At 44.9% G+C, this 10,279-nt stretch overlaps 1 protein-coding gene across 1 annotated transcript; it reads left to right on the top strand.

Annotated features, from left to right (window-relative positions):
* The first annotated feature begins 1,107 nt into the window (after positions 1 to 1,107).
* Positions 1,108 to 9,187, top strand: LOC120030220 (myb/SANT-like DNA-binding domain-containing protein 1). The gene is made up of 3 exons (XM_038975568.1): positions 1,108 to 1,418; positions 1,698 to 1,985; positions 8,887 to 9,187. The coding sequence occupies exons 1-3, from the start codon at positions 1,165 to 1,167 to the stop codon at positions 9,185 to 9,187; spliced, it is 843 nt and encodes a 280-aa protein (XP_038831496.1). The 5' UTR covers positions 1,108 to 1,164.
* The last annotated feature ends 1,092 nt before the right edge of the window (positions 9,188 to 10,279 follow it).

Raw genomic sequence — 10,279 nt, 5'->3', positions numbered from 1 at the left:
AAGCCAATGTTATGGCATGGTGGAACGTCTGTCAGTTTCTATGGAGCAGATGGACCTCGAGATTTAATAAGGACAAAACTGTGTTAAGACAGTGACAGCAAAGGGTACACTAATAAAGACAAAGTGATGGTAAATCACAGATGGGTCCGGCTATTAGTGGCACTGGCATTATAATTTCTTCCGACTTCAACGTGGCCCCTTCTTGGAAATCTGGGGATTGGCTGGGGGAGTTTACACAGACAGTATTATGTTCACGTTGTCTCCAGAGTGCTTTATGTCCTCTAGTATTGAAATCTAACATTGACTATAATGGCTCGTATCCATCATTGCACTCTGCCTTGTGTGAACCTGTACCTGTTGCTAGTGGAGAGCAAGAGAGAGAGAGATAACATGCTGAGCCCACCCTTGCACACCAAGGGCCATATCGTGGTAAGGAGTGGGGGAGGGGTTCAAGTGTCCACACGTAAGCTGACCTACTGACAGGACTCCCATTGTCTTGGTTTAATATACACTGACACCCCCCCCCCCCCCCCCCCAAAAACGTCTTTCCCCTGCACTTTCATACAATTTCCATATAATTTCATCTTGCATTGAGAATAGTATCCACACAGTCCCTGCACTCCCAACTGTATGTTATTAAAAGCTTTTAAATGCAGCAACTCTTGGCAGCCTTGTTGCCAAGGAAACAAATTAAACCCGCTCTCTCATTCTACTCCCTCCCTCGAGGCTCACATTTCAAATCTGTTTTCCCTGTAATCTCTGGCCTAACTCGTTGCGTTTCAGCTAAAAGCTTTTTGTTGTGGGATTGGAGCCAGAGAGGACATGAGAACCAGGGAATGGTTAAGAGAGCTGGGGGAGGAAGAAAGAGGGTCCTCCTAGTTGCCAGGGCAACTTGACATCACAGTGACGATTTCCTCCATTTAAAAGCTTTTAACCGGATCCCTCTCCTGCCCTAGGCCCCATTTTGAGTCCTCTTTCAGCTAAACTCGGGGGAAAAGCACAGGCAAAGCAGAGCGGTGAGTGGCTGTTTGCAACCACATTCCACTGACGACTGCTAGAAACACCTTAGAGCAGAAAAGGGCTTTCAAACTAAACCGTTTTGGAGGCCTATTTTTGTTTACCAAACCAAACCAGGAATAGAGTACTTTCGAGTGGGCTTTCAAAATGGCCACCGAGGACAGTTTCAATGACCTCTTCTTGGGCCACAGCGAGAAACACAGAAGGGCCCGAAACTGGACCGATGCGGAGATGAAGGGGCTCCTGTACGTCTGGGAACAGAACGTCGCTGAGCTGAAGAAATGCAAGAGGAATGCCAAGATCTATGAGAAAATGGCCCAGAGGTTCTTCGAGCTCACGGGAGAACAGCGCCACCGGGAGGAGATCAAGATGAAAATCACCAACATGTCTTTCCAGTACAGGCAAGTGTAAGAAATACACTATTTATTTGTTTGGATGGAAAGAGGTGGCAACATAAATCCATTAAAATATTATATTGTATGAACTTACTTAAATATCCACAGAGAGAGTAGACAAACGTGGGCTATTTCTTGAGAATTTAACCCAACGGGTGTCAGAGCAGCCTGCATACCTAGAACTCAATACAGGCAGCTATGATACCTATAAACCCAGATGTCTGATGCCCACTACTGGACCCAAACCAATATATACCATCCTTAACTTCTGTCCTTCTTTGACAGGAAAATGAAGTGCACGACCAATGGGAGTGGAGGTACCCCGGACTGGCCGTACTACAAAGCCATAGAGAAGATCCTCACCAAGACTGCCGATAATGGGACTATGAACCCATTTGAGCTCCAGTCTTCGGGCCCCTCCACCTCCACGGAGGCCTCGATGTCCCATGCGGAGGGCCTCCCCATGGGCGTCCTTCCGGAGTACACAGGCTCCTCTGATGAGATGGAAATGAGGGGGGACCTGGGTGGATCGGAGAGCTCTGGCAGTCTGCATTCCGGGCTTCCCTGTCCTGAGTAAGGCCATGTTTACATATTGGTCTTCAAATGAGGGAAAAGAGAGAGAGAGAGAGAGAGAGAGAGAGAGAGAGAGAGAGAGAGAGAGAGAGAGAGAGAGAGAGAGAGAGAGAGAGAGAGAGAGAGAGAGAGAGAGAGAGAGAGAGAGAGAGAGAGAGAGAGAGAGAGAGAGAGAGAGAGAGAGAGAGAGAGAGAGAGAGAGAGAGAGAGAGAGAGAGAGAGAGAGAGAGAGAGAGAGAGAGAGGTCATGATCAGATGAGCTCCTGCATTTTTCAGCATTTTCTTTAAAAAATATAGATTTAGAGTTAGTTAAACTTGGATTTTTTGTCAGGAACATATACAGGATGCTACCCTCTACAACATAACCCTAAATTCAAATCAAAACTCAAAACCTACAACCTGATTTTGGACGGAATTACGGAATCACCTGAAAGATTCACAACTACCAAGGATTATTACACAGCAAATTCTCTGGAAAACAACAGTAACCTGAAAACACCACCCAACCTGGAACTGAGTGAGTAATGTTTAGTCTGAAACTATATTCTATTGCCAAAAGCCAAGAAGAAAAATACATGACATTACTTTATAAGCATTGAATGAAACATAATTGCCAAGCTTGATACAGCTTCAACTAGCACTGACGTGTCAAGTGAGAGGTGTCAAAGACCATTAGCCCAACAATGGCAGGAGAGTCGAATAGTCTACCCCAACCAAATGGAGAGGCCTTAGAAGCTCCCTCCTGCTGTTCAGAGGTAATTAAAATACAGTACCCTGGGAGTGTAAAGAATGACAAGGCAAGAAAAGAGCACAAAATGAAGCTCCTTATGGAAAATCAAGAGACACTTTTTGCTGACTATTACAAAAATGGGAACATCAGCAACCTTATCTTCCACACAAACCATCCCCTGGCATGGCACAGTGCTATATTAGCACACTACCCCTCTGTTAAGAGAGGGGGGGTTAACGAGGGGTGGAAACTCAGGATACTTGACAACGAGGACTCTGAGTCAGCTAACATAAATCTATATAAGTCTGGAACAGTATTGGTACAGGGCAACCCCAAACAGTTTCAGCTGGACTTTCACCTAATCAAAGAATTAGCCCAGCAGGAGAAGCTCTCCCTTGATAAAGATACCCCCACCCCAAGCGGGTCAGACCAAAACTCTTCATCATATAACCCCACAGACGAGCAACCCTCAGCAGACAGTCAACCTCCCAGTACAGAGCACTTCTCCCTCATTGAAATGAAGGATAAATTCACCCAGCTGGAGGTAAGGCAGGTTGAGCTGGAACAGCAGGTGATTACACTCCAGTCAGCACAGACCCAGACAACAGCCCAGCACAACAACACCCCCTTAACCAGACCAAGAGAGCTGGAGGTGGAGAGAGACACATCTGGACTCTGGACAGTTAAGAGACAACTTCAACTGGAGAAAGAGCAGAAGCAGGAGCAGGAGCAGAACAGAGCACTAGAGGAGAGGATCAGACTGCTGGAGGAGAGGGAGAGGGGGATGGAGGAGAGGATCAGACTGCTGGAGGAGAGGTTGAGGGGGATGGCATGTGACAGAGAACAACCCACTAGGGAGGTGGCCATCCCCACAGAGAAGCCAGCAGAACAGCCCACCTCATCACCCGACAAAAGTCTCGACACCACAGCAGAACAGTCCACACCAGACCCTGACCATAGAGTCAACATCACAGCAGAACAGACAAAAGAAAACCCCCAAGCCCAGCAGCTCTCACCCCCCATGAGCACCCCCCCTGTCAGCCACCCTGATAGCCCTCCTGACAACCCCCCCACACCCACTGAGGACAAACACAAGACACAGATTTTTCTCCTTATGGACTCAAATGGGAAATTTATAGAAGAAAAAAAACTTTTTCCCAAACACAGTGTGTCTAAACTCTGGTGTCCAAACACCCAGTGCGCCCTAGACCTTCTGTCTGAGGACAAACTAGGCTCACCTAGCCACATAATAATACACACAGGCACAAACGACCTGAGAGCACAGCAGGAAAGGGTGGCCACAGCACTGAAGGGAGTGATTGAAAAAGCTTCTTCTACTTTCCCCAATGCACAAGTGGTTATCTCCACCCTGCTACCACGAAAAGACTTCCACCCTGCTACAATACAGCGGGTAAACGCAAGCATCTCCCGTGACTGTGCCTCAAAACCAAATGTTTTCCTGGCCCACCACTCCACCCTGGACTTGAACAGCCTCTATGACCAGGTCCACCTCTACAAGGCAGCAGTGCCCACCTTTGCCCGGACTCTAAAGGACATCGCTCTCAAACGCAGCCCCAACACTTCACACAGGAGCAACAGATCAATAGACACCCCACCCAGACCAGCGAGACACCCTCCAAGACCTTCAGCACCCCACCCTGGACCTACACATAGAGGACCCACGCCAAGAGGACCTACATCCAGACCACAGCACCCCCAGACACACCCCCACCCCAACCAATCAACACCCCCCCACATCAACCATGCCCACACCCAATTTAGGCCCCCTCAGATCAGACCTATGCCACTCCTGCCCACCCCATGCACCCCACCCCCGCAGAGAGGGCATCAACATGGAAGTCACACATACGCCCAGGTAGTGAGCGGGCAAACAGGCCCAACCCCCACTCTTACACTCGCCCAAGCCAACGGCATGTACCAGATGCTCAGCAGGCTCTGCTCACACTTACTGGCCTGAGGCCAAACCACGACCAACAACATTGGACACTTTATGGAACAAAAAGCCTTCACTATATCATCCTGGAATATCCAAGGCCTGAGGTCATCTGCCTTTGGCCTAAAGAGCAGGAACCCGGACTTCACCAAAGAAATCGGTAATGCAGACATTGTCATCCTGCAAGAAACCTGGTACAGAGGAGACGGACCCACTGGTTGCCCTCTAGGTTACAGAGAGCTGGTAGTCCCATCCACCAAACTACCAGGTGTGAAACAGGGAAGGGACTCAGGGGGAATGCTAATTTGGTATAGAGCAGACCTAACTCACTCCATTAAATTAATCAAAACAGGAACATTTTACATTTGGCTAGAAATTCAAAAGGAAATTATCTTAACAGAGAAAAATGTCCTCCTGTGTGCTACCTATATCCCCCCACTAGAATCCCCATACTTTAATGAAGACAGCTTCTCCATCCTGAAGGAGGAAATCAATCATTTCCAGGCCCAGGGACATGTATTAGTCTGTGGCGACCTAAATGCCAGAACTGGACAAGAACCTGACACCCTCAGCACACAGGGGGACAAACACCTGCCTGCAGGTGACAGCATTCCCTCCCCCATATGCCCCCCTAGGCACAACTATGACAACATAACCAACAAAAACGGGTCACAACTCCTGCAGCTCTGTCGCACGCTGGGTATGTACATAGTCAATGGTAGGCTTCGAGGGGACTCCTATGGTAGGTTCACCTATAGCTCATCTCTTGGCAGTAGCACTGTAGACTACTTTATCACTGACCTCAACCCAGAGTCTCTCAGAGCGTTCACAGTCAGCCCACTGACACCCCTATCAGACCACAGCAAAATCACAGTCTACTTGAACAGAGCAATACTCAATCATGAGGCATCAAAGCCAAAGGAACTGAGTAACATTAAGAAATGCTATAGATGGAAGGAATGCAGTTTGGAAACCTACCAAAACACAATTAGACAACAGCAAATTCAATCCCTTTTAGACAACTTCCTGGGTAAAACGTTCCACTGCAATAGTGAAGGTGTAAACTTGGCAGTAGAAAATCTTAACAGTATATTTGACCTCTCAGCTTCCCTGTCAAATCTAAAAATCTCAAATAGAAAACCAAAGAAAATGAACAACAATGACAAATGGTTTGATGAAGAATGCAAAAATCTAAGAAATAAATTGAGAAACCTGTCCAACCAAAAACATAGAGACCCGGAAAACCTGAGTCTACGCCTTCACTATGGTGAATCACTAAAACAATACAGAAATACACTACGGAAAAAGAAGGAACAGCACGTCAGAAATCAGCTCAATGTAATTGAAGAATCCATAGACTCTAACCACTTCTGGGAAAATTGGAAAACACTAAACAAACAACAACACGAAGAATTATCTATCCAAAATGGAGATGTATGGGTAAACCACTTCTCCAATCTTTTTGGCTCTATAACAAAGAATAAAGAGCAAAAACATATACATGATCAAATACAAATCCTAGAATCAACTATTAAAGACTACCAGAACCCACTGGATTCTCCAATTACCTTGAACGAGTTACAGGACAAAATAAAAACCCTCCAACCCAAAAAGGCCTGTGGTGTTGATGGTATCCTTAATGAAATGATCAAATATACAGACAACAAATTCCAATTGGCTATACTAAAACTCTTTAACATCGTCCTTAGCTCTGGCATCTTCCCCAATATTTGGAACCAAGGACTGATCACCCCAATCCACAAAAGTGGAGACAAATTTGACCCCAATAACTACCGTGGAATATGCGTCAACAGTAACCTTGGGAAAATACTCTGCATTATCATTAACAGCAGACTCGTACATTTCCTCAATGAAAACAATGTACTGAGCAAATGTCAAATTGGCTTTTTACCAAATTACCGTACAACAGACCATGTATTCACCCTACACACCCTAATTGACAACCAAACAAACCAAAACAAAGGCAAAGTCTTCTCATGCTTTGTTGACTTCAAAAAAGCCTTCGACTCAATTTGGCATGAGGGTCTGCTATACAAATTGATGGAAAGTGGTGTTGGGGGTAAAACATACGACATTATAAAATCCATGTACACAAACAACAAGTGTGCGGTTAAAATTGGCAAAAAACACACACATTTCTTCACACAGGGTCGTGGGGTGAGACAGGGATGCAGCTTAAGCCCCACCCTCTTCAACATATATATCAACGAATTGGCGCGGGCACTAGAACAGTCTGCAGCACCCGGCCTCACCCTACTAGACTCTGAAGTCAAATGTCTACTGTTTGCTGATGATCTGGTGCTTCTGTCACCAACCAAGGAGGGCCTACAGCAGCACCTAGATCTTCTGCACAGATTCTGTCAGACCTGGGCCCTGACAGTAAATCTCAGTAAGACCAAAATAATGGTGTTCCAAAAAAGGTCCAGTCGCCAGGACCACAAATTCCATCTAGACACTGTTGCCCTAGAGTACACAAAAAACTATACATACCTCGGCCTAAACATCAGCGCCACAGGTAACTTCCACAAAGCTGTGAACGATCTGAGAGACAAGGCAAGAAGGGCATTCTATGCCATCAAAAGGAACATAAATTTCAACATACCAATTAGGATCTGGCTAAAAATACTTGAATCAGTCATAGAGCCCATTGCCCTTTATGGTTGTGAGGTCTGGGGTCCGCTCACCAACCAAGATTTCACAAAATGGGACAAACACCAAATTGAGACTCTGCATGCAGAATTCTGCAAAAATATCCTCCGTGTACAACGTAGAACACCAAATAATGCATGCAGAGCAGAATTAGGCCGATACCCACTAATTATCAAAATCCAGAAAAGAGCCGTTAAATTCTACAACCACCTAAAAGGAAGCGATTCCCAAACCTTCCATAACAAAGCCATCACCTACAGAGAGATGAACCTGGAGAAGAGTCCCCTAAGCAAGCTGGTCCTAGGGCTCTGTTCACAAACACAAACACACCCCACAGAGCCCCAGGACAACAGCACAATTAGACCCAACCAAATCATGAGAAAACAAAAAGATAATTACTTGACACATTGGAAAGAATTAACAAAAAAACAGAGCAAACTAGAATGCTATTTGGCCCTAAACAGAGAGTACACAGTGGCAGAATACCTGACCACTGTGACTGACCCAAACTTAAGGAAAGCTTTGACTATGTACAGACTCAGTGAGCATAGCCTTGCTATTGAGAAAGGCCGCCGTAGGCAGACATGGCTCTCAAGAGAAGACAGGCTATGTGCTCACTGCCCACAAAATGAGGTGGAAACTGAGCTGCACTTCCTAACCTCCTGCCCAATGTATGACCATATTAGAGAGACATATTTCCCACAGATTACACAGATCCACAAAGAATTTGAAAACAAATCCAATTTTGATAAACTCCCATATCTACTGGGAGAAATTCCACAGTGTGCCATCACAGCAGCAAGATTTGTGACCTGTTGCCACAAGAAAAGGGCAACCAGTGAAGAACAAACACCATTGTAAATACAACCCATATTTATGCTTATTTATTTTAACTTGTGTGCTTTAACCATTTGTACATTGTTACAACACTGTATATATATAATATAACATTTGTAATGTCTTTATTGTTTTGAAACTTCTGTATGTGTAATGTTTACTGTTAATTTGTATTGTTTATTTCACTTTTGTATAATATCTACCTCACTTGCTTTGGCAATGTTAACAAATGTTTCCCATGCCAATAAAGCCCCTTGAATTGAATTGAATTGAATTGAGAGAGAGAGAGAGAGAGAGAGAGAGAGAGAGAGAGAGAGAGAGAGAGAGAGAGAGAGAGAGAGAGAGAGAGAGAGAGAGAGAGGTATCAAGCTGAGGTATTGAGCTAAACTGCCCACCCTTGCCAAGAGGGGTCCTCCATTGTCATTGGTAGGGTGTGATAAAGAGTCTCCACAATGTTCTCTAAGTGATAAAGGTGAACAATGAATTGTGATGATAGTTAGTTAGCATGAAAGTACTTAGCATGCAGTGAGTTTACTTTAATTTCAACCTCTTCTTTAGTTCCTGGCTTATCCCAGAAACCGTTTAATTGAAAAAGGTTCCTACATATGGAGAGAAAAACATATCCATGAAATCTCTTGAGTACTTGCATAAACTCTCTATAAATTGTGTCATTACCATTACTTTGACTAACAAAACCACTTTCTGTTCAGTTCCCACCCGGCACCGGCCAAGAGGAAAAAAGTACACCAGCACCTCTCCCTGAAGCGGTGGAAGCTGAAGGTGATGGAGGCAATGCTACAGGAGCAGCGGAAGGTGAGCCGGGCGGTGGAGGAGACGTGCCGCGAGGTAAACCGCGTCATGCACCAGCAAAACTTCCTCCAGGTGCAGAGCCTACAGCTCCAGGAGCGCATGATGAACCTGCTGGAGAAGATGATTCAGCCACCCGCTGCCCTGACACCCGCCTGGGGTGCTGCTGCCCAGCCAGGGGTCAAAGAGCCAGGGCAGGGGTGAAGGGTCAAGGGTGAGGGGTCAAGGGGGGTGGGGGTGATCAATATATAGCTATTCTAGAAAATAAATTCTATATATGACAAAATGCTATAAGGCTATGCTTGGTGATCGCTATGGCTATGCTAGAAAGGACCTGCTATATGGCACTTTCTAACAACTGATTGATAGCGAATACTGACTGTAATTGTCAATCTCATCCTTACCCCTAACCTGGACACTTAACCCCCAGAGAGAGGGAAAAGCTTATCAACTTGCTCAACAGTACTGAGAGAATATAGATGGTTTCGTCCTTTCTAGAATGGCCATCTTGTAGTTTCTGTGAGAGAGTGAGAGGTCAGGGATGAGGATTCCGGGGGGGGGGGGGGTACGGCTGAGGCTAGTTCTTAGACATGTTCCACCATTCAGATTTGAAAGATATCTACAAGCTAGGAAAATACGTATTCACATCGACAAAAGACAATGTATGTCCACAAATTCTATATCTTGATGACAAAAGGCATGGGCATTTGATGTTGTATCAATGATGTTTTAATGTCTGTCCTGCTATGGTATATGCATATCCCAACTAGCATAGCCTACTTGTTTGAAATGTATGACTGAAATAAAAACATATGTTCTGTTATCATTTTTGTTTTGTCTTTCAACTATTCCTGGTACCATCACGTCTCCCTTTCATTCTAGATATTGCTATAATGTAGCCTACATATGCTGTGTTTACACAGATAGCACAATTCTGATCTTTTTTTAACTAATTAGATTTTTTGACAAATCAGAATAGCTCTGAAAAAGATCTGATGTGAAAAGGTGGAAAAAATATCAGAATTGGGATGCCTGTGTAAACGCATACATAATGTTAGCATTCACACTTAGTGTGTATGTAATGTAATAGGATCTTTATACAATAAAACACATAATATTATATGATAGCAATGATATAATGTGTAACAATAACACAGTATCTGCTGCTCTTGCATGGTAGTGGCTGGACTGGTTTAGAGAGAAAGGATATCACCACAATAAACGATTGAAAGTGCTAGACAGGCAAATCCAGGAAGGGGTTTACCCTCAGTGTTGTGGGTAATGTGAGAGGACAGT

Source organism: Salvelinus namaycush, chromosome 36 (genome assembly GCF_016432855.1).
Source record: "Salvelinus namaycush isolate Seneca chromosome 36, SaNama_1.0, whole genome shotgun sequence".
NCBI lineage: Eukaryota > Metazoa > Chordata > Actinopteri > Salmoniformes > Salmonidae > Salvelinus > Salvelinus namaycush.
Note: the sequence above shows the minus strand (reverse complement) of the source record. Positions and strands in the feature narration are given on the sequence as shown.

Coding starts and splice junctions, on each gene's coding strand:
- LOC120030220 (XM_038975568.1), top strand. CDS start 1,165: ATGGCCACCGAGGACAGTTTCAATGACCTCTTCTTGGGCCACAGCGAG. Junction 1,419..1,697: donor AACATGTCTTTCCAGTACAG/GCAAGTGTAAGA, acceptor CTTCTTTGACAG/GAAAATGAAGTGCACGACCA. Junction 1,986..8,886: donor TCCGGGCTTCCCTGTCCTGA/GTAAGGCCATGT, acceptor CTTTCTGTTCAG/TTCCCACCCGGCACCGGCCA.